Here is a 25353-nt window from a genome sequence, read left to right as displayed (position 1 = left end):
TGTATAGTTGACCGATGCACAGTGACACCATCTGCAGCAAGTTGATGCTGCAGCTCTCTGGAGGTGGTCAGAGGATTGTCCTTGACTGATCTCACCATTCTTCTTCTCTGCCTTTCTGATGTTTTTCTTGGCCTGCTACTTCTGGCCTTTACAAGAACTGTACCTGTGTTCTTCCATTTCCTTACTATGTTCCTCACAGTGGAAATTGACAGGTTAAACCTCTGAGACAGCTTTTTGTATCCTTCCCCTGAACAACTATGTTGAATAATCTTTGTTTTCAGATCATTTGACAGTTGTTTTGAGGAGCCCATGATGCCACTCTTCAGAGGAGATTCAAACAGGAGAACAACTTGTAAGTGGCCACTTTAAGTAGCTTTTCTCATGATTGCATACACCTGGCTATGAAGTTCAAAGCTCAATGAGGTTACAAAACCAAAAAAAGTGCTTTAGTAAGTCAGTAAAAAGTAGGTAGGAGTATTTAAAACAAGAAAATGATAAGGGTGCCCATACTTATGCACCTGTCAAATGTTGTTTGAATGCAGATTGCACATTTTCTGTTAGTACAATAAACCTCATTTCAAGGCAGAAACATTACTGTGTCCAACAGTTATTAGATATATGAAACTGAAATAGCTGTTGCAAAAAAAAACCAACTTTTATAAAACATTAAGCTTAAGATTAATAGGGGTGCCCAAACTTTTTCATATGACTGTAGACCACCGATGGTCAACTGAATATCAAGCTTTCTAACAAAGTGGCCTGTGCAAAAGTTTGTGCACCCTTGCAGAATATTTCTGGTTCTTGCGAAATTTGGGAACTCGGCATGATAAATCTTAATTTGATGAAGAAACTATTTATATGCAACCAAGGCTAAGAAAACAGTTAAAATAGTGGCACATGCAAAAGTTTGTGCTCCCCTCCCATTATGTATATTTTTTCTTTTGTAACATGAGAGAACTTTGTGTAATCTTTTCAATGTCACAATACAGAGTCTGGATTGTGTCCGTAAACCCACCACAATACGGCCCCCATGGCCATGCGCCATTTAATTTATTAAATATCAGTAAAATAGTAAAGATCATAGACAAAAATATAAAAGAATTATATGGACAACCAATTAAATAGTGAAGGACACAAACACAAAAGTCCGACACAATGCTTATATATAGACAGGACTGGGATTTCAATCACTATATATATTACAACACTGTCACAGCAAACTGGATATATATTTAGGGTTAACATAACCATGGCCCCATATGAATACCCAGAATTTCGGTGCTGTGTGCGGGCAGTGATGTGTGCGGGTGGGAGCATCGCTTCCGGCGTCCGTAGTGCGGCGTTCGTGGACAGGGGTTGCCGTGGTTTTGCCTCTGTCTTCGTGCGCAGCACTGGACGCCTGGGGGTGATGTCATTTCCGGCCCTGCACACTTCATTTACATGCGCCGATCATTATGTCCAGATTAAGAACAGGTGTGTGGGGTATCTATAAAGACTCAAGAAGACACATAAGTGTATGCACAGCCCCCTGAGGAAGCCCACGCAAAACGCGCGTTGGGGCTGCATAGTCCAACCATCTGCAAGGATACATTAGGGTGAGACACTATATTTGTTGTTCGGATGCATATTGTTTTAAATTCTGGGTATTAATTTGGGGCCATGGTTATGGTATTAATGCGTTTTTAAGTAACCCTAAATATACCCAGTTTGTTGTGACAGTGTTGTAATTAGTGTTGAGCGATACCTTCCGAAATCGGAAAGTATCGGTATCGGAAAGTATCGGCCGATACCGTCAAAGTATCGGATCTAATCCGATACCGATACCCGATCCCAATGCAAGTCAATGGGACGAAAATATCGGAATTAAAATAAACCCTTTCTTTCCTTGTAGGTTCATTCTACATGAAGGAAAACAACTAAGAATAATGTAGGATGTATTGGGGGAGGTGGCGGAGACATTAAAGGCACAGAGGTTTAGCCCAATCAAATAGAATAGGATGATTTTTATTTTTTTTTATGACGTTCGGCGTTAGAAAGATTTTGACGATGTTTTTTTTTTTTGTCAGATATTGATGTTTCACTACTTCCACGCCCTTCACCTTCTTTTTTACTTCTCCCACACTTTCTTCTTCATTATCCTCATCATCAGCTTCTTTGACATCAACTTCTTCACCTTATTCATCTTCTTCTTCATCTTCTACCTATTATTTTTTTTCTTACATTGTTCATATTCTTTTTATTTAACTATTATCTTCTTCGTATTCAACTTCTTCATCATATTCTTATTTGTGACAGGCATTCCCGTAGTTGTTATCTATAAAAGTTTGAAGATTACACCTTCCGTTCTGCCTGTCACAAAAGAGTTACATTTGTCCGCGTTCAGTTTGGCCTGCAGCATCAGGCTTTATGCAGGGGCACCACGAGGAGGAACGGACTCACCCCCATACACTGCTTAGTCTTCTTCTGCTTATAATTTAGATAATATCTTTTGCTCTGATATTTAGTATTATGCTTAATGTTCTTCTGCTCTTTGTTCTGCAGCCTCTTGTTCTTCTGCTTCTCGGTCTTCCAGGTCGTCGTCGTCTCCAGGGTCGTCGTCTCCGGGGTCGTCGTCATCGGGGTGGTCTTCAGGGTCATCGTCTCCAGGGTCGTCGTCTCGGTGGTTGTCGTCTCTGGTGTCGTCGTCATCTTAGGGGTGGTCTTCCGGGTCATCGTCTTTAGTCTCTTGAACTTGGAAATGTAGCAGAAGGTACAAGAAGGCTGAGAAAATGCCGAGAAACAGCTGATGGAACTGGAACTCGGATGGCTACCCGAAGATCCAAGAGCCAATGGAACTACCGAGGACCAGCTGACGTTACTGGAACCCAGTTACTAAGCAGGAGGTACCCGTGCCTGAAAGCACTACCAAGGACCACCTGACATTGGTGGAACTCGGATACCCAGAGGGAGGCACCTAAGCCAAAGGCTCTGCCCGGAACCAGCTGACGGTACTGGAACCAGGATGGGGAGCAGAAGGTACAAGAGCAAAAGACACTGCCGAGAACCAGCTGACGGTACTGGAACCCGGATGGGTAGCCGAATGTCCAAGAGCCAATGGAACTACCGAGGACCAGCTGACGTTACTGGAACCCGGTTACTAAGCAGGAGGTACCCGTGCCTGAAAGCACTACCAAGGACCACCTGACGTTGGTGGAACTCGGATACCCAGAGGGAGGCACCTAAGCCAAAGGCTCTGCCCGGAACCAGCTGACGGTACTGGAACCAGGATGGGGAGCAGAAGGTACAAGAGCAAAAGACACTGCCGAGAACCAGCTGACGGTACTGGAACCCGGATGGGTAGCCGAAGGTCCAAGAGCCAATGGAACTACCGAGGACCAGCTGACGTTACTGGAACCCGGTTACTAAGCAGGAGGTACCCGTGCCTGAAAGCACTACCAAGGACCACCTGACGTTGGTGGAACTCGGATACCCAGAGGGAGGCACCTAAGCCAAAGGCTCTACCCGGAACCAGCTGACGGTGCTGGAACCAGGATGGGGACCTATTCAAGCTTGTCTTCCTAGAGCCCCAACTAGCGTTGTTGGAGCAAAGGGTCAGCAGGGGGAGAAGAGTGTAGGCCGAAGCCTGCACTGGCGGCAGCTTTGGGTCTGTTGTGTCTGCGTGGCTGTTGCAGGACACGTTGCCGGCTACACAGCAGGGGAACAGCTGGCGGTGCTGAACCCCACTGACACATTGGCGAGGTGTTTGGCTCTGTACAGCCAGCACATCTGGGCCCCAACTGGCGGTGTTAGAGCCCGTTGCGGTTTGCGATGACCATGAATCCCAGCCCCGCAGTGTCTTTACATAGTTAAACCACTGCGGGGCTGGGATTCATGGCCTGGCGCAGTACATATGTTCGCCTCTCACTCTCGGGTCCTTACACCCGCTTCAGACTGTGCGGCGTCAGCTGATCCCTTATCGCATGCCACGGCCATGAAGCCGCACAGTCTGAAGAAGGCGGAAGGAGATGAGGGCCAGGCGAACATATGCACTGCTCATGCCCATCAATCACACCCTCGCAGTCCAAATAAATAAGACACCGAGGGGCGTTGTGTGGGTCAGGGCGGCCGCAGAGGCGCAGGCAGCCAAACAATGATGCCAGAAGACGGGCAGCGCTACCAAGGGGGTTGCAGCGTGTCATTACAAAGGAAAGTCACACCTCCGGGACGGTTAAATGGTCACAGAGGACACATTTTTGACGTGTTCAGTTCCACATGTGCGAGGAGAATAAGTTTATGAGCCACCTTGCACACATGCAGCATTACTGCTGTACAAGGTGGCTGTAAAACATACAAACGCCTGGGGGAGGGGGGACAGGTTCCCTTCAATTTCAGTTCTTGTGTCTGCATGGCTGTTGCAGGACACGTTGCCGGCTACACAGCAGGGGAACAGCTGGCGGTGCTGAACCCCACTGACACATTGGCGAGGTGCGCAGTGCATATCCTCGCCTCTCACTCCCCTCCCTACGGCTTCTTCAGACTGTGCGGCGTCACGGCCGTGGCATGCTATTAGGGATCAGCTGACAGCGCACAGTCTGAAGAAGGCGTAGGGAGATGAGTGAGAGGCGGAGGTTAAGATATGCACTGCTAATGTCCATGGATCACAGGTCCGCAGTGGGATTAAATCAGAAGACACTACGAGGCGGGATCTCATCCAGCGCGGCCGCACAGGCGCAGCCATCCTGACACCAAATGATGTCAGAAGACGGGCAGCGCTAAGTGTGCCTGGCCAAGGGATAACATAACAGCGCAGACTCCGGGACAGATTCAAACAACGCTGAGGAGGAGGCGCACGGCGCCAAGGGGGTAAGAATGACGGCTGTGCTGCGTCACATGACAAAGGAAAGTTCCACCGACCGGACGGTTTAACCGTGTGAGGGGACACATTTCATAAGTGTTAGGTTCAGCATGTGCAAGGAGCACCACGAAAAGAGGCACTTTTTCCCTTTGCATCATTACTGCTGCACAAGGTGTCTCCTTCAGTAACAAACGCCTGGGGGGGGGGACAGGTTCCCTTGAATTTAACTTGTTGTGCCTGCGTGGCGGTCGCAGGACACGTTGCCGTATACACAGCAGGGGAGCAGCAGGCATTACTGAACCCCACTAACACATTGGTGAGGTGTTTGGCTCTGTGCGGACAGCACTTCTGGACAGCAACTAGCGGTGTTGGAGCCCAGGGACAGGAGGAGGAGGAGGTGGAGGAGATAGGAGGGATTGCCACACACACAGCTGGGGAACAGCTGACGTTACTGTACCCCAATAACAGAGGAGGGACTGTTGGGACTGTGCGGACAGCACTTCTGGACGGCAACTAGCGGTGTTGGAGCCCAGGGACAGGAGGAGGAGGAGGTGGAGGAGATAGGAGGGATTGCCACACACACAGCTGGGGAACAGCTGACGTTACTGAACCCCAATAACAGAGGAGTGACTGTTGGGACTGTGCGGACAGCACTTCTGGACGGCAACTAGCGGTGTTGGAGCCCAGGGACAGGAGGAGGAGGAGGTGGAGGAGGTAGGAGGGATTGCCACACACACAGCTGGGGAACAGCTGACGTTACTGAACCCCAATAACAGAGGAGTGACTGTTGGGACTGTGCGTACAGCACTACCAGGCAACAACTAGCGGTGTTGGAGCCCAGGGACAGCAGGAGAAGCAGAGGAACACAATGTAGGCCGAAGCCTGATTGGAGAAAGTCGAAAGGGAACCTTTAACCCCCCCCCCCAAGGCGTTTGTAGCTGAAAGAGCCAGCTTGTGCAGCACAAAAGATGCAAAAGGAAAAGGTGGCTCTTTTCATTATGCTCCTTGCAAACACAGAACTAAACACTTATAAAATGTGTGCCCTGAAACCGTGAGACCGTCCCGGAGGTGGGACTTTCCTTCGTAATATGACGCAGTACAGCTGTCATTCCTACCCCCTTGGCGCCGTGCCCCGGCTCCTCAGCATTGTTTGAATCTGTCCCGGAGCCTGCGCTGTTATGTTATCCCTTGGCCAGGCACACTTAGCGCTGCCCATCTTCTGACATAATTTGGTGTCAGGCTGGCTGCGCCTGTGCGGCCGCGCTGGCCGAGATCCCGCCTCGCAGTGTCGTCTAATGTAATCCCACCGCGGGCCTGGGATCCGTGGCCATGCGCAGTGCATATCCTCACCTCTCACTCCCCTCCCTACGGCTTCTTCAGACTGTGCGGCGTCACGGCCGTGGCATGCTATTAGGGATCAGCTGACGGCGCACAGTCTGAAGAAGGCGTAGGGAGATGAGTGAGAGGTGGAGGTTCAGATATGCACTGCGCATGTCCATGGATCTCAGGCCCGCAGTGGGATTAAATCAGAAGACACTGCAAGGCGGGCTCTCGGCCAGCGCGGCCGCACAGGCGCAGCCATCCTGACACCAAATGATGTCAGAAGACGGGCAGCGCTAAGTGTGCCTGGCCAAGGGATAACATAACAGCGCAGGCTCCGTGACGGAATCAAACAACGCTGAGGAGCCGGGGCACGGTGCCAAGGGGGTAGGAATGACAGCTGTGCTGCGTCATATTACGAAGGAAAGTCCCACCTCCGGGACGGTTTTACGGTATCAGTGGACACATTTTATAAGTGTTAAGTTCTGCGTGTGCAAGGAGCTAAACAAAAATAGCTACCTTTTCCTTGTGCAGCATTACTGCTGCACAAGGTGGCTCTTTCAGTAACAAACGCCTTGGGGGGGGGGGGGACAGGTTCCCTTACATTTCAGTTGTGTCAGCGTGGCGGTCGCAGGACACATTGCCGGCTACACAGTTGGGGATCAGCTGACGTTACTGAAACCCAATAACACTGGGTCGTATGTTTGACTGTGCAGACGGCACTTCTGAGCCTCAACTGGCGGTGTTGGAGCCCAGGAATTTAAGTTCAGGTGGTAGAAAGATGAACACAACAGGAGACCTGGATAACGTAGACAGTCATCTAATTATTTAATCAGGAAGAGGAGTGGCAAATTCCTGCGAGATCCAGGCCTTGTTCATTTTCAGGAAAGTAAGCCGGTCAACGTTATCGGAGGATAGTCGCATGCGACGGTCAGTTAGTACACCACCTGCAGCACTAAAGACGCGTTCCGATAGTACACTAGCCGCAGGGCAAGCCAGCACCTCCAATGCATACTGGCTTAGCTCTGGCCATGTATCCAGCTTTGAGACCCAAAACTTGAAAGGTGAAGAGTAGTGTTGAGCGATACCGTCCGATACTTGAAAGTATCGGTATCGGAAAGTATCGGCCGATACCGGCAAAGTATCGGATCTAATCCGATACCGATACCCGATACCAATACAAGTCAATGGGACTCAAGTATCGGACGGTATTCCTGATGGTTCCCAGGGTCTGAAGGAGAGGAAACTCTCCTTCAGGCCCTGGGAACCATATTAATGTGTAAAATAAAGAATTAAAATAAAAAATATTGCTATACTCACCTCACCGAGGGAACCGGCAGCGTTGTTTGCTTAAAATGCGCGCTTTTCCTTCCTTCCGTGACGTCACGGCTTCTGATTGGTCGCGTGCCGCCCATGTGGCCGCGACCAATCACAGCAAGCCGTGACGTAATTTTCAGGTCCTTCTAGGCATTCAGTATTTTAAAATTACGTTCCGGCTTTGTGATTGGTCCCGTCGCGGTCACATGGCCGACGCGACCAATCACAAGCCGTGACGTCACGGGAGGCAGGAGACGCGCACATTTTAAAATGCGCGCGTGTCCAGCCTCCCGTGACGTCACGGCTTGTGATTGGTCGCGTCGCCCATGTGGCCGCGACGCAACCAATCACAGCAAGCCGTGACGTAATTTCAGGTCCTTCAGGATTTTAAAATTACGTTCTGGCTTGTGATTGGTCGCGTCGCGGTCACATGGGCGACGCGACCAATCACAAGCCGTGACGTCACGGGAGGCTGGACATGCGCGCATTTTAAAATGCGCGCGTCTCCTGCCTCCCGTGACGTCACGGCTTGTGATTGGTCGCGTCGCCCATGTGACCGCGACGCGACCAATCACAAAGCCGGGACGTAATTTTAAAATACTGAATGCCTAGAAGGACCTGAAAATTACGTCACGGCTTGCTGTGATTGGTCGCGTCGCGGCCACATGGGCGGCACGCGACCAATCAGAAGCCGTGACGTCACAGAAGGAAGGAAAAGCGCGCATTTTAAGCAAACAACGCTGCCGGTTCCCTCGGTGAGGTCCAGGCTGCGTCGGAGAGGTGAGTATAGCAATATTTTTTATTTTAATTCTTTCTTTTACACATTAATGTTGTTTCGATACCGATACCCGATACCACAAAAGTATCGGATCTCGGTATCGGAATTCTGATACCCGCAAGTATCGGCCGATACCCGATACTTGCGGTATCGGAATGCTCAACACTAGTGAAGAGCCGTCTGGGAGTACAGCAAGAGGGCAAGACATGTAGTCTGTCACCATCTGACGGAACCGTTGCCTCCTGCTGACTGGAGCCGTCTGTGATGGTGTAGACTTTTGTGGCGGGCACAGAAAACTGTGCCACAGTTGGGCCATACTGGTCTTGCCTTGGGCAGAGGCACTGCTTCTGCTCCCTCTTTGTGCAGAGCCTCCACCACTGCCTGGACGCACTGAGCTGCTTTGTAATGCACTAGCAGCACTTCTCTCAGTTGGAATGGAGAAGATGATGGAATTCACCAGTGTGTCTTGGTACTCCCGCATTTTTCGCTCCCAGTTCAACGGTGTGATGAGGCTTTCTACGTTGTCCCGGTAGCGAGGATCGAGGAGGGTGAACACCCAATAATCAGACATGTTGAGAATGTGGGCGATGCGGCGGTCGTTTCTCAGGCACTGCAGCATGTAATCCACCATGTGCTGCAGACTGCCAACTGGCCAAGAAACGCTGTCCACTGCTGGAGGCATGGTCTCTGCCCGCTCGTCATCACCCCACCCTCGCTGTACACACTGAGTACTGGACAATTGTGTAACTCCCTCCTCTGGACGGATGTCTTCCTCCTCCATTGACTCCTCCTCATCCTCCTCACAAACTATCCCCTGCCTATGCGTTTGTGAGGAACCACGTGGCGCTGACTGTCCAGAAGATGATGGAAATGGTGAATCCTCATCCTCCACCTCTTCCACAACATCATCCCTTAGCGCTTGCAGTGATTTTTCAAGCAGGCAGATAAGGGGGACAGTCATGCTGACTAGTGCATCATCTGCACTCGCCATCCGCGTGGAATAATCAAAGGGACGCAAAACCTGGCAGACATCCTTCATAGTGGCCCACTCTGTGGTTGTGAAGTCATATAGTTACATATAGTTACATATAGTTATTAAGGTTGAAGGAAGACTGTTAGTCCATCTAGTTCAACCCATAGCCTAACCTAACATGCCCTAACATGTTGATCCAGGGGAAGGCAAAAAAAACCCATGTGGCAAAGAGTAACTCCACCATGGGGAAAAAAATTCCTTCCCGACTCCACATACGGCAATCAGACTAGTTCCCTGGATCAACGCCCTATCACGGAATCTAGTGTATATACCCTGTAACATTATACTTTTCCAGAAAGGTATCCAGTCCCCTCTTAAATTTAATTAATGAATCACTCATTACAACATTATACGGCAGAGAGTTCCATAGTCTCACTGCTCTTACAGTAAAGAATCCGTGTCTGTTATTATGCTTAAACCTTCTTTCCTCCAGACGTAGAGGATGCCCCCTTGTCCCTGTCTCAGGTCTATGATTAAAAAGATCATCAGAAAGGTCTTTGTACTGTCCCCTCATATATTTATACATTAACATAAGATCACCCCTTAGTCTTCGTTTTTCCAAACTAAATAGCCCCAAGTGTAATAAGCTATCTTGGTATTGCAGACCCCCCAGTCCTCTAATAACCTTGGTCGCTCTTCTCTGCACCCGCTCTAGTTCAGCTATGTCTTTCTTATACACCGGAGACCAGAACTGTGCACAGTATTCTAAGTGTGGTCGAACTAGTGACTTGTATAGAGGCAAAATTATGTTCTCCTCATGAGCATCTATGCCTCTTTTAATACATCCCATTATTTTATTTGCCTTTGTAGCAGCTGCCTGACACTGGCCACTGAATATGAGTTTGTCATCCACCCATACACCCAGGTCTTTTTCATTGACGGTTTTGCCCAGAGTTTTAGAATTAAGCACATAGTTATACATCTTATTACTTCTACCCAAGTGCATGACCTTACATTTATCCCCATTAAAGCTCATTTGCCATTTATCAGCCCAAGCTTCTAGTTTACATAAATCATCCTGTAATATAAAATTGTCCTCCCCTGTATTGATTACCCTGCAGAGTTTAGTGTCATCTGCAAATATTGAAATTCTACTCTGAATGCCCCCTACAAGGTCATTAATAAATATGTTAAAAAGAAGAGGGCCCAATACTGACCCCTGTGGTACCCCACTGCTAACCGTGACCCAGTCCAAGTGTGCTCCATTAATAACCACCCTTTGTTTCCTATCCCTGAGCCAGCTCTCAACCCACTTACACATATTTTCCCCTATCCCCATTACTCTCATTTTATGTAACAACCTTTTGTGTGGCACCGTATCAAAAGCTTTGGAAAAGTCCATATATACTACGTCCACTGGGTTCCCTTGGTCCAGTCCGGAACTTACCTCTTCATAGAAGCTGATCAAATTAGTCTGACATGAACGGTCCCTAGTAAACCCGTGCTGATACTAGGTCATGAGGTTATTCCTCTTCAGATACTCCAGTATAGTATCCCTTAGAATGCCCTCCAGGATTTTACCCACAGTAGAGGTTAAACTTACTGGCCTATAATTACCGAGTTCAGTTTTTTTCCCCTTTTTGAATATTGGCACCACATTTGCTATACGCCAGTCCTGTGGTACAGACCCTGTTATTATGGAGTCTTTAACCCCTTCCTGACATCCGACGTACTATCCCGTCGAGGTGGGGTGGGCCCGTATGACCGCCGACGGGATAGTACGTCATACGCGATCAGCGGCGCTCACGGGGGGAGCGCCGCCGATCGCGGCCGGGTGTCAGCTGATTATCACAGCTGACATCCGGCACTATGTGCCAGGAGCGGTCACGGACCGCCCCCGGCACATTAACCCCCGGCACACCGCGATCAAACATGATCGCGATGTGCCGGCGGTGCAGGGAAGCATCGCGCAGGGAGGGGGCTCCCTGCGGGCTTCCCTGAGCCCCCCGCAGCAACGCGATGTGATCGCGTTGCTGCGAGGGTCTTACCTCCCTCCCTGCAGCTCCCAGACCCGGATCCAAGATGGCCGCGGATCCGGGTCCTGCAGGGAGGGAGGTGGCTTCACAGAAGCCTGCTCAGAGCAGGCACTGTGAAGCAGCCTGCACTTTCCTCAGATCGGTGATCTGTCAGAGTGCTATGCAAACTGGCAGATCACCGATCTGTATTGTCCCCCCCTGGGGCAAAGTAAAAAAGTTAAAAAAATTTTTTTCCAAATGTGTAAAAAAAAAAAAAAAAAAAATATTCCAAAATAATGAAAAAAAAAATAAAATATTATTCCCATAAATACATTTCTTTATCTAAATAAAATAAAAAAAACAATAAAAGTACACATATTTAGTATCACCGCGTCCGTAACGACCTAACCTATAAAACTGCCCCACTAGTTAACCCCTTCAGTAAACACCGTAAGAAAAAAAAACAAAAAACGAGGCAAAAAACAACGCTTTATTACCATACCGCCGAACAAAAAGTGGAATAACACGCGATCAAAAAGACAGATATAAATAACCATGGTACCGCTGAAAACGTCATCTTGTCCCGCAAAAAACGAGCCGCCATACAGCATCATCAGCAAAAAAATAAAAAAGTTATAGTCCTGAGAATAAAGCAATACCAAAATAATTATTTTTTCTATAAAATAGTTTTTATCGTATAAAAGCGCCAAAACATAAAAAAATTATATAAATGAGATATCGCTGTAATCGTACTGACCCGACGAATAAAACTGCTTTATCAATTTTACCAAACGCGGAACGGTATAAACGCCTCTCCCAAAAGAAATTCATGAATAGCTGGTTTTTGGTCATTCTGCCTCACAAAAATCGGAATAAAAAGTGATCAAAAATGGTCACGTGTCCGAAAATGTTACCAATAAAAACGTCAACTCGTCCCACAAAAAACAAGACCTCACATGACTCTGTGGACCAAAATGTGGAAAAATTATAGGTCTCAAAATGTGGAGACGCAAAAACTTTTTTGCTATAAAAAGCGTCTTTTAGGCTGGTTTCACACTTGCGTTTTTATCTGCATGCGTTTTTTAAAAAAACGCATGTGTGAAAAAACGCATGTAAACGTGGTAAAACGCATGCGTTTTTAGACGCATGCGTTTTTATAGAAAAACACAAGAAAACAAACAAACAAAAAAAACCCTACCCCTAACCCTACCCCTACCCCTAACCTGAAATACGTGGCACTAAAATATACGTTTATATACGTATATAAGTGCCACGATATTTCAGTGGCCACGTATATAAGTGCCACGTATATAAGTGCCACGTATATAAGTGCCACGTACTTAAGTGCCACGTACTTAAGTGCCACGTATTTACGTGCCACGTATTTACGTGCCACGTATTTAAGTGCCACGTACTTAAGTGCCACGTACTTAAGTGCCACGTACTTAAGTGCCACGTACTTAAGTGCCACGTACTTAAGTGCCACGTATTTACGTGCCACGATATTTCAGTGCCACGTATAACCACATAGTTATAGTATTTATAGTACGTGGCACTGAAATACGTGGCACTGAAATATCGTGGCACTGAAACACGTGGCACTGAAACACGTGGCACTGAAACACGTGGCACTTAAATACGTGGCACTTAAATATGTGGCACTTAAATACGTGGCACTTAAATACGTGGCACTTATGACTGTCAGAAAATGTTCATTAAACGGTTAGAGGTGAGGTTAGGGGTAGGGTTAGGGTTACCGTTGGGATTAGGGTTAGGGGTGTGTTTGGGTTAGGGTTTCAGGTAGAATTGGGGAGTTTCCACTGTTCAGGCACATCAGGGGCTCTCCAAACGCGACATGGCGTCCGATCTCAATTCCAGCCAATTCTGCGTTGAAAAAGTAAAACAGTGCTCCTTCCCTTCCGAGCTCTCCCGTGCGTCCAAAAAGGGGTTTACCCCAACATATGGGTTATCAGCGTACTCGGGACAAATTGAACAACAACTTCTGGGGTCCAAGTTCTCTTGTTATCCTTGGGAAAATAAAAATTTGGGGGGCTAAAAATCATTTTTGTGGGAAAAAAATATGTTTTATTTTCACGGCTCTGCGTTGTAAACTGTAGTGAAACACTTGGGGGTTCAAAGTTCTCACAACACATCTAGATAAGTTCCTTGGGAGGTCTAGTTTCCAATATGGGGTCACTTGTGGGGGGTTTGTACTGTTTGGGTACATCAGGGGCTCTGCAAATGCAACGTGACGCCTGCAGACCAATCCATTTAAGTCTGCATTCCAAATGGCGCTCCTTCCCTTCCGAGCTCTGTCATGTGCCCAAACAGTGGTTACCCCCCACATAGGGGGTATCAGCGTACTCAGGACAAATTGGACAACAACTTGTAGGGTCCAATTTATTCTGTTACCCTTGTAAAAATACAAAGCTGGGGGCTAAAAAATCATTTTTGTGAAAAAAAAAAGAATTTTTATTTTCACGGCTTTGCGTTACAAACTGTAGTGAAACACTTGGGGGTTCAAAGTTCTCACAACACATCTAGATAAGTTCCTTGGGAGGTCTAGTTTCCAATATGGGGTCACTTGTGGGGGGTTTGTACTGTTTGGGTACATCAGGGGCTCTGCAAATGCAACGTGACGCCTGCAGACCAATCCATTTAAGTCTGCATTCCAAATGGCGCTCCTTCCCTTCCGAGCTCTGTCATGTGCCCAAACAGTGGTTACCCCCCACATAGGGGGTATCAGCGTACTCAGGACAAATTGGACAACAACTTGTAGGGTCCAATTTATTCTGTTACCCTTGTAAAAATACAAAGCTGGGGGCTAAAAAATCATTTTTGTGAAAAAAAAAAGAATTTTTATTTTCACGGCTTTGCGTTACAAACTGTAGTGAAACACTTGGGGGTTCAAAGTTCTCACAACACATCTAGATAAGTTCCTTGGGAGGTCTAGTTTCCAATATGGGGTCACTTGTGGGGGGTTTGTACTGTTTGGGTACATCAGGGGCTCTGCAAATGCAACGTGACGCCTGCAGACCAATCCATTTAAGTCTGCATTCCAAATGGCGCTCCTTCCCTTCCGAGCTCTGTCATGTGCCCAAACAGTGGTTACCCCCCACATAGGGGGTATCAGCGTACTCAGGACAAATTGGAAAACAACTTTTAGGGTCCAATTTATTCTGTTACCCTTGTAAAAATACAAAGCTGGGGGCTAAAAAATCATTTTTGTGAAAAAAAAAAGAATTTTTATTTTCACGGCTTTGCGTTACAAACTGTAGTGAAACACTTGGGGGTTCAAAGTTCTCACAACACATCTAGATAAGTTCCTTGGGAGGTCTAGTTTCCAATATGGGGTCACTTGTGGGGGGTTTGTACTGTTTGGGTACATCAGGGGCTCTGCAAATGCAACGTGACGCCTGCAGACCAATCCATTTAAGTCTGCATTCCAAATGGCGCTCCTTCCCTTCCGAGCTCTGTCATGCGCCCAAACAGTGGTTACCCTCCATATATGGGGTATCAGCGTACTCAGGACAAATTGGACAACAACTTTTGGGGTCCAGTTTATTCTGTTACTCTTGTAAAAATACAAAAGCTGGGGGCTAAAAAATCATTTTTGTGAAAAAAAAAAGAATTTTTATTTTCACGGCTCTGCGTTATAATCTGTAGTGAAACACTTGGGGGTGCAAAGCTCTCAAAACACATCTAGATAAGTTCCTTAGGGGGTCTAATTTCCAAAATGGTGTCATTTGTGGGGGGTTTCAATGTTTAGGCACATCAGGGGCTCTCCAAACGCAACATGGCGTCCCATCTCAATTCCAGTCAATTTTGCATTGAAAAGTCAAATGGCGCTCCTTCCCTTCCAAGCTCTGCCATGCGCCCAAACAATGGTTTACCCCAACATATGGGGTATCTGCGTACTCAGGACAAATCGCACAACATTTTTTGGGGACCAATTTCTTCTCTTACCCTTGGGAAAATAAAAAATTGGGGGCGAAAAGATCATTTTTGTGAAAAAATATGATTTTTTATTTTTACGGCTCTGCATTATAAACTTCTGTGAAGCACTTGGTGGGTCAAAGTGCTCACCACACATCTAGATAAGTTCCTTAGGGGGTCTACTTTCCAAAATGGTGTCACTTGTAGGAGGTTTCAATGTTTAGGCACATCAGGGGCTCTCCAAACGCAACATGGCGTCCCATCTCAATTCCAGTCAATTTTGCATTGAAAAGTCAAATGGCGCTCCTTCACTTCCGAGCTCTGCCATGCGCCCAAACAGTGGTTTACCCCAACATATGGGTTATCTGCGTACTCAGGACAAATTGCACAACATTTTTTGGGGACCAATTTCTTCTCTTACCCTTGGGAAAATAAAAAATTGGGGGCGAAAAGATCATTTTTGTGAAAAAATATGATTTTTTATTTTTACGGCTCTGCATTATAAACTTCTGTGAAGCACTTGGTGGGTCAAAGTGCTCACCACACATCTAGATAAGTTCCTTAGGGGGTCTACTTTCCAAAATGGTGTCACTTGTAGGGGGTTTCAATGTTTAGGCACATCAGGGGCTCTCCAAACGCAACATGGCGTCCCATCTCAATTCCAGTCAATTTTGCATTGAAAAGTCAAATGGCGCTCCTTCCCTTCCAAGCTCTGCCATGCGCCCAAACAGTGGTTTACCCCAACATATGGGGTATCTGCGTACTCAGGACAAATTGCACAACATTTTTTGGGGACCAATTTCTTCACTTACCCTTGGGAAAATAAAAAATTGGGGGCGAAAAGATCATTTTTGTGAAAAAATATGATTTTTTATTTTTACGGCTCTGCATTATAAACTTCTGTGAAGCACTTGGTGGGTCAAAGTGCTCACCACACATCTAGATAAGTTCCTTAGGGGGTCTACTTTCCAAAATGGTGTCACTTGTAGGGGGTTTCAATGTTTAGGCACATCAGGGGCTCTCCAAACGCAACATGGCGTCCCATCTCAATTCCAGTAAATTTTGCATTGAAAAGTCAAATGGCGCTCCTTCCCTTCCAAGCTCTGCCATGCGCCCAAACAATGGTTTACACCCACATATGGGGTATCAGCGTACTCAGGACAAATTGTACAACAACTTTTGCAGTCTATTTTCTCCTGTTACCCTTGGTAAAATAAAACAAATTGGAGCTGAAATAAATTTTGTGTGAAAAAAAATTAAATGTTCATTTTTATTTAAACATTCCAAAAATTCCTGTGAAACACCTGAAGGGTTAATAAACTTCTTGAGTGTGGTTTTGAGCACCTTGAGGGGTGCAGTTTTTAGAATGGTGTCACACTTGGGTATTTTCTATCATACAGACCCCTCAAAATGACTTCAAATGAGATGTGGTCCCTAAAAAAAAATGGTGTTGTAAAAATGAGAAATTTCTGGTCAACTTTTAACCCTTATAACTCCCTAACAAAAAAAAATTTTGGTTCCAAAATTGTGCTGATGTAAAGTAGACATGTGGGAAATGTTACTTATTAAGTATTTTGCATGACATATGTCTGTGATTTAAGGGCATAAAAATTCAAAGTTGGAAAATTGCAAAATTTTCAAAATTTTCGCCAAATTTCCATTTTTTTCACAAATAAACGCAAGTTATATCGAAGAAATTTTACCACTATCATGAAGTACAATATGTCACGAGAAAACAATGTCAGAATCGCCAAGATCCGTTGAAGCGTTCCAGAGTTATAACCTCCTAAAGGGACAGTGGTCAGAATTGTAAAAATTGGCCCGGTCATTAACGTGCAAACCACCCTTGGGGGTGAAGGGGTTAAAGATTAAAAATAATGGTCTATCAATGACTGTACTTAGTTCCTGCAGTACTCGGGGGTGTATCCCATCCGGGCCCGGAGATTTATCAATTTTAGTTATTTTTAGACGCCGATGTACTTCCTGCTGGGTTAAGCAGGTAACATTTAATGGGGAATTTTTATCACTAGTCATTTTGTCTGCCATGGGATTTTCTTTTGTAAATACTGATGAAAAAAAGTCATTTAGCATATTGGCTTTTTCCTCATCCTCATCCACCATTTCACCCAGACTATTTTTAAGGGGGCCAACACTGTCATTTTTTAGTTTCTTACTATTTATATAGTTAAAGAATATTTTGGGATTATTTCTACTCTCTCTGGCAATGAGTCTCTCTGTCTCAATCTTTGCTGCCTTGATTTGCTTTTTACAGAATTTATTTAATTTTCTGTATTTATTTAATGCCTCCTCACTACCTACTTCCTTTAATTCTCTAAATGCTTTCTTTTTGTCACTTATTGCACCCCTTACAGCTTTATTTAGCCATATTGGTTTCCTCCTATTTCTAGTATGTTTATTCCCATACGGTATATACTGTGCACAGGTCCTATCCAGGATGCTAATAAATGTCTCCCATTTTCTTTGTGTATTTTTGTGTCTCTGGATATCGTCCCAGTTAATTGCACCAAGATCCTCTCTCATCCGTTGGAAATTTGCCCTCCTGAAGTTTAGTGTCCTTGTCACCCCCCTACTACCCATCTTATTAAAGGTTACATGAAAACTTATTATTTTGTGATCACTATTCCCCAAGTGACCCCCAACCCTTATATTTGATATGCGGTCTGGCCTGTTGGTTAATATTAGGTCTAGCAGTGCCCCCCTCCTTGTTGGGTCCTGAACCAGTTGTGAAAGGTAATTGTCTCTCATAGTTGTCAAAAACCGATTACCTTTGCTGGAACTGCAGGTTTCTGTTCCCCAATCTATTTCAGGGTAGTTGAAGTCCCCCATAATAATGACTTCTCCTTGAGTCGCAGCTTCATCTATTTGCTTTACGAGGATATTCTCCATTGCTTCCATTAGTTTTGGAGATTTATAACAAACCCCTATCAGTAATTTATTATTTTTCCCCCCTCCCCTTATCTCCACCCACAGGGACTCTACATTTTCATTAAATTCACCTATATTATCACGCAGGATGAGTTTTAAGGAAGATTTTACATATAGACACACCCCTCCCCCTCGCTTATCTGTACGGTCATTTCTGAACAGGCTATAGCCCTGCAAGTTAACAGCCCAGTCATGGCTCTCATCCAGCCACGTCTCAGATATCCCCACCATGTCATAATTATGCTCCAACAACATTAGTTCTAATTCGTCCATTTTGTTGGCGAGGCTTCTGGCATTAGTATACATGCACTTGATGTTACTCTCTGTACCTCTATTCTTTCTTAAATTACTAACTGTTCTAACCCCACCCCCCATGCCACCGCCACCCCCAACTTCCTTTCCTTATTTGTGCCCAGGTCTCTATCTGCACTATCTTCCCCTCCTATAAAATGAATACCCTCCCCCCCAATCCTTAGTTTAAACACTCCTCCAACCTTCTAACCATTTTCTCCACCAGCACAGCTGCACCTTCCCCATTGAGGTGCAGCCCGTCCCTAGCGTAGAGCCTGTAGCCAACTGAGAAGTCGGCCCAGTTCTGCAGGAACCCAAACCCCTCCTTCCTACACCAATTCTTGAGCCACTTATTAACCTCCCTAATCTCCCGTTGCCTCTCTGGCGTGGCACGTGGTACAGGCAGTATTTCGGAAAATACCACGTTGGAGGTCCTTGCTTTCAGCTTGCAGCCTAATTCCCTGAAATCATCTTTAAGGACCTTCCAAGTCTGAACGGCGCTGAGTGCGACTTCTTTGCGCCTGATGCAGCTGGTACTCCATTACAGCTTGCTGCTGCTCACACAACCGCTCCAACATATGTAACGTGGAATTCCACCTGGTAGGTAGGTCACATATGATGTGATGTTCCGGCAGGCGGTGTCGGCGCTGCAGAGCCGCAATGCGCGCTTTTGCCATGCTGGAACGCCGCAAGTGAGCACACTCTAGGCGGACCTTGTGCAGCAGTGCATCAAGATCCGGATAGTCCCTCAAAAAACTCTGCACGACCAAATTGAGCACATGTGCCAGACATGGGATGTGAGTGAGGTTTCCGAGGCCCAGAGCTGCCACCAGATTTCGGCCATTATCACACACTACCATGCCTGGCTGGAGATTCGCTGGCACAAACCACACATCTCTCTCCTGCTTGATGGCATTCCAGAGCTCCTGCGCTGTGTGGCTTCGATTCCCCAAAGAAATTAATTTCAAGACAGCCTGTTGACGTTTGGCCACGGCTGTGCTCATGTCGGTCGTAACAGGTAAACGTTCATCACGGGTCCATGTGGAGGTGGACTATGACGGCTCCTGCAGCGATGATTCTGAGGAACTGGTGTAAGAGGAGGAGTCAATGCGTACAGAATGGATTCCTGCAATCCTTGGAGTGGGCAGGACACGTCCTGCGCCACTCGCACGATCTGTACCCGGCTCAACGACATTAACCCAATGGGCAGTGAGGGAAAGGTATCGCCCCTGTCCATGTTGACTGGTCCATGCATCGGTGGTGAGGTGGACCTTGCTACTGACGGCATTCAGTAGCGCGTGTTTTATGTGTCCCTCCACATGCTTGTGCAGGGCAGGGACGGCTTGCCTGCTGAAGTAAAAGCGGCTGGGCACATTGTACTGTGGGACTGCCAATGACATCAAGTCATGGAAGCTGTCAGTCTCCACCAGCCTGAATGACAGCATTTCCAGTGACAGAAGTTTGGCAATGCCTGCAGTCAGAGCCTGTGCTCGTGGGTGGTTTGACGAGAAAGGCCGCCTTTTCTCCCATGCCTGTACTACCGATGGCTGTACACTGGGCTGGGAGTGTGTGGATGACTGGGAAAGTGGTGCTGCGGGTGGAATTACAGCGGGTCTCTGGACAACAGGGCCAGAGGTTCTTCCACGGCGATCCTGGGAGGAAGCCGAACCAGCTGCGTGTGAGCTGGAGGAAGACGCAACACGAGCTGAAGAGGTGGTAGCTGCCGCTGTTGGTTGGCCTAGCTCTTCAGTGTGTTTTTCTAACTCCGCCGCGTGCCTGTTGCGCACATGTTTCCACATGTTGGAGGTATTGAGGTTGCTGACATTTCGACCTCTTTTGACTTTGTGATGACACACCTTGCATTTGACATAGCAAATGTCATCTGCAACTGTGTCAAAAAAGGACCAGGCACTGCAAGTCTTGGGAGCGCCCTTTTTGGCTTTTGGAAGAGACATGCTCCTAACGGGTGCCAAAGCGGAGGCTGCAGGATCCGCAGTCTTCCCCCTCCCTCTCCCTCTTTGGGCCGTACGGGGAATCTCTTCCTCAGAGCTGCTCCCACCACCTTCCTGTCCCTCACGCCAAGATAGGTCAAGGACCTCATCATCTACACTACCCTCTGCCCCCAACTGCTCCTCCTGGGTAGTCTCAGCAGCAGAGCACGCACCAGAAAGTGGCACCTGAGTGTCATCATCAGCGGATGCGGCCTGCGATGTGGTGACCGGAGGCACTGGCCCACCCGCCTATTCAGAGGAAGAGAGAAAAAGCGGTTGGGCATCACTGCACCCTGCCTCTTCTTCCATTTCTCCAATGCTGCTTGGCTGGCCCCCTGTTTCCAAGCCAAGAGATTCAGAGAACAGAAGTAGAGACGGCTCCTGTCCTGGGCTCTCTGTCTGCCTGGGCAATTTGGCAGGTGGTGAAGAGACAGATGGCTGCTCTCCAGTGCTCTGTGTCTGAGAGGATGTGGCACTAATTGAAGTTGATGCATTAGCTGCCATCCATCCGACAACGGCTTCAATTTGTTCTTCACGCAGCAGCGGTGTACGGCGCTCTGCGACAAAGCTGCGCATGAAGGACTGTTCCCTGGTGAAAGTGGGTGCTGATGAGTCACCGGTGCCTGCAGCAGGCACAGAATCCCCACGTCCTCTCCCTGCTCCGCGCCCACGCCCACGTGCCTTACTCACTGCCTTCTTCATCTTGGTTGACTGATAAAGATAAGCAGAAAAGTACGGCTTTGTGTGCTTATTCCTGAACAACTCCTAACAGGTATAAGAAACACTAATTTTCTAAAGTGTGGACTAGACTTTAATATGAGCTAATGTGGCCTACACAAATGTTAAGTGGTGTCACTGGTGTGTTTGGTGAACTTTATTATTTATTTATTTTTTGGGGACTGAACTGACAACAGAGAGAGCTGCAGTCACACTGAGACCGTGCAGACAGCCGTACACGGCGCTGCAAGACCCAAAAACCCTCCTCTACGTTATCCTATGTAGTGTTTTTCCACAAGTTAGCTGGAGACGGGTGGAAAGACACTAATAGGAATTTTTTGAAAAAATGTGCAGCAGCCTGCACTACTTAAAACAAAAGGAAAATTGATTTTACGGTATGACGCAGTGAAGAACCCTGAGCTGGAGACAACCAGGCTATGGCTGCTCACAGACTACAGGGTGAGCTGCAGTCACACGGAGACCGTGCAGACAGCCGTAAACGGCGCTGCAAGGCCCAAAAACCCTCCTCTACGTTATCCTATGTAGTGTTTTTCCACAAGTTAGCTGGAGACAGGTGGAAAGACACTAATAGGAATTTTTTGAAAAAATGTGCAGCAGCCTGCACTACTTAAAACAAAAGGAAAATTGATTTTACGGTATGACGCAGTGAAGAACCCTGAGCTGGAGACAACCAGGCTATGGCTGCTCACAGACTACAGGGCGAGCTGCAGTCACACGGAGACCGTGCAGACAGCCGTAAACGGCGCTGCAAGGCCCAAAAACCCTCCTCTACGTTATCCTATGTAGTGTTTTTCCACAAGTTAGCTGGAGACGGGTGGAAAGACACTAATAGGATTTTTTTGAAAAAATGAGCAGCAGACTACACTACTTGAAAAAAAAAAAAAAGAACAGTATGAGGCAATGAACCACCCTCCCTGAACTGAATACAACCAGCTATGGATGGCCTATGGCTGCACTCAGACTAGAGAGTGGGCTGCACTCACACACACACACACACACACACACACACAGACCTTGCAGATCGCTGTGAAAACAGCGCTACAAGGCAAAAGCAAGGTGATTTAGTAGGTGAACACAGCGGTTGCTAAATTAGCCTTGGAAAAGCACAAAGAAGCAAATCACTATCTCTAAACTGGCCCTCAGTCAGCAAACAGCGTCCTGTCACTAACTGAATTCACAGCAGAGTGAGCGCAAAATGGCGCCAGCGACTTTTAAACTGCATCATGACATCATTTCAGCAGCCAATCACAGCTATGCCAGTAGTTTCATGCCCTCCATGCTGAACAGGATGTGCCCACACTTGGAATCATTCTCATTGGCTGAATTCGTGCAGTTTGAATCTGGGAACTTCCGATTCCGGTATCCGATACGCGGCAAGTATCGGATCTCGGTATCGGAATTCCGATACCGCTAAGTATCGGCCGATACCCGATACTTGCGGTATCGGAATGCTCAACACTAGTTGTAATATATATAGTGATTGAAATCCCAGTCCTGTCTATATATAAGCATTGTGTCAGACTTTTATGCTTGTGTCCTTCACTATTTAATTGGTTGTCCATATAATTCTTTTATATTTTTGTCTATGATCTTTACTATTTTACTGATATTTAATAAATATTTGATATAAATTTATGGGTCGTTTGGACCTCCGAGGAATGTCTAATCGTGATCGTGGCACCGACCGGCCTCTCTGGATTTAGCTGCAGAAGTAACTTTGACTACGTTGGCTAATTATTACTTTACTGTGGACTTTGCCCATAAGAATAGGTTTCAATGTCAGCTGTGGAGTGCGGAGACGATGGAGCAGCTGATAACAGTGTTTGGCTTATGGGGAAGAGGTAACCTTCACGAAGAACCGAGCGGATCCAGAGAAACTTGACATAACTCTACACAGAGCCCATAAAAGTATTCACACCCCTTGTATTTTTATGGCATAACGTATCATAACAGATAGGCGGCAGATATGTCTTCTTCTCTAATCTACAGAAGAGAAAATAACCAAATGCAATAAATATTCTCACCTCTTACGATATATAAAAAAAAAATAATCTAAAACTACAGGGAACGTGGCGGCCATTTCTCACTCATGTTTGAGTTTTGGTCGGAGTTCTCTTACTGTCTGCAAGAGATTTGGATTTTTATGCAATCAGACCCCAGGGGTCCTGCATCCCCATGGAACAAGGGAAGGGCCCATGCCTGTACTCGACATGTCTCTAGAGCTACTCTGTACTTTAAGGTCTGTCCTCCAACCCCTAGAGCTTTGAGGTTGCGGTTTTCTTGCAGTCTGCAGCAGGTTTTCATCCAGGATTTCTATGCATTCTGCCGCAGTGAAGCCTCCACACCACAAGGGCCGCTTCTCACATGACTACCCAGAACCTGTGACAAAATGGAAACAAAGGGTCCCACGCATGTGCTGGACATGTCACACCCTAGAAGTGGTGCTTTGGGTTTGCACTTTCCTTGGAGTCTGCAGGATGTTTTCATTGTCTATTTCTACAGTCACGGCCGACAGTGCTGGCACCCTTGAAATTGTTCCAGAAAATTAAGTGTTTCTCCTAGAAAATTATTACAATTCCTCATGTTTTGTTTTACACATGTTTATTCCTTTGTGTGTATTGGGACAATGTAAAAAAACAAGAGGAAAAAAAGGCAAATAGGACATAGCTTCACACAAAACCCCCAAAACAGGCCAGATAAAATTATTGGCACCCTCCACTTAATGTTTGGTTGCACACCCTTTGGAGTAAATAGCTTAAAAAAATCGCTTCCTATAACAACAAGCTTCTTACACCTCTCAGCTCGAATTTTGGAGCACTCTTCTTTTGCAAACTGCTCCCAGTCTCTCATATCTGAAAGTGCCTTCAAGAGAACTCCGACCGAATTTTCTGGAAAAATTCCAAGGGTGCCAACACTTTCGGCTATAACTATCTCTTTACTGCTGTAATATTCACCCTACTTTAGGGCTCCGTTTCCCACATTTCTGTCCCGGGAGAGGGGAAGGGACGTTGCAACGTATGAGTTGGAAATGCCTCTTCAGAGTACCGCCCCACAACCACTTTCTTGCCCAGCATCCATACTTTTTCAGGTCCATCCTCCATGCCCGGGGACGTTAGGGTTACAGCCTTCTTGTGGCCTGCGGCAGGTTTTTATCAGTATTTCTGTATATTCTGTCACAGTAATGCCTTCGCTCCACCATGTGTCCCACATAGTCCCATAGCATTTAGAGAAGTAGAGCGCCCATGCATGTGTCCTCGATGCCACTTACCTGCCCAGCCTCCATACTTTCTTAGGTCTGTCCTCCACACCCTGGAGAGGAAATGAACTCTGAATCCTTTTAGGATGGTCCACAACTGTTTGGTGACCAGGTAGCATAGTGCCAGCTGTCCCAGCAGGTTGAGCCCTTGAGACAGAAGACACTCCATTTCTTCCCTTGTGTAGTTGCTCTGTGCATGCCACCTGGTAAAATCGGCATGCAAACTTCCATAGTCCCACCTCCAGCTGATAGCTGGAGATCTAGGTCAGCATCACATACGTCGTCCCTGACAGGTAGTGGAGTACGTGCCGGCGACCAGGGTGGAGTTAGGCTCAATGCACGGTAAATAATTAAATGTGACTCTGATGAGGTTCACACAGAGGACAATGTCCCTTACTAGTAGAAGGTGCCGAGATAAGCGACAGAAGATCTACCGGCATCATGGTGACTCAGAAACACCAAAGAAAAAATATGGATAGATAGATATATATATAGAGAGAGTATATAGCCAGAATAATAATTAGCTCATAATATTGTCATATAAAAAATCCATACAAGAGTAGGGGTTTAATAAGCAAGTACAAAAGTTTTTATTTCTTATAATAAATACATATATAAATTCATATAGACAGGGTGAAAGGTGATACAAAAAACAACAGAACACGGTGTGGATAGATGGAAAAGAATAGCCACACTAAAGAAAAACACACCTGTCTGGGGAGACACGCCTGCAGCATATAATAAAGCAAAATGATCAGTGCTACGGTCAGAGTGCCAGAGAGGGACAGGTAATACAGCTAAATAAATATATAGCAACAGGGCAAAGTACAACCGCTAAGCGTCATGATCACAAATAGTCATGAATATCAGCAAGTCCAAGGTGAAATGGTGATAGGGCAGTAAATAATAATTAAAAGGTCATATCTTGAGACATTATAGTAGCAGTATGCAGGCGTGT

At 46.6% G+C, this 25353-nt stretch overlaps 1 protein-coding gene across 1 annotated transcript in view; it reads right to left on the bottom strand.

Annotated features, from left to right (window-relative positions):
* The window catches only part of LOC143774236 (very-long-chain 3-oxoacyl-CoA reductase-B-like), a 58113-nt gene extending 33456 nt beyond the window's left edge, over nucleotides 1–24657 (bottom strand). The window contains exon 1 of the mRNA XM_077261623.1: nucleotides 24408–24657. Within this exon, the coding sequence (XP_077117738.1) occupies nucleotides 24408–24564 (157 nt within the window). The 5' untranslated portion in view covers nucleotides 24565–24657. The remainder of the gene's footprint in view (nucleotides 1–24407) is intronic.
* Between the last annotated feature and the right edge of the window lie 696 nt (nucleotides 24658–25353).

The sequence above is a fragment of the Ranitomeya variabilis genome, chromosome 5, assembly GCF_051348905.1.
Source record: "Ranitomeya variabilis isolate aRanVar5 chromosome 5, aRanVar5.hap1, whole genome shotgun sequence".
Taxonomy (NCBI): Eukaryota; Metazoa; Chordata; class Amphibia; order Anura; family Dendrobatidae; genus Ranitomeya; species Ranitomeya variabilis.
Note: the sequence above shows the minus strand (reverse complement) of the source record. Positions and strands in the feature narration are given on the sequence as shown.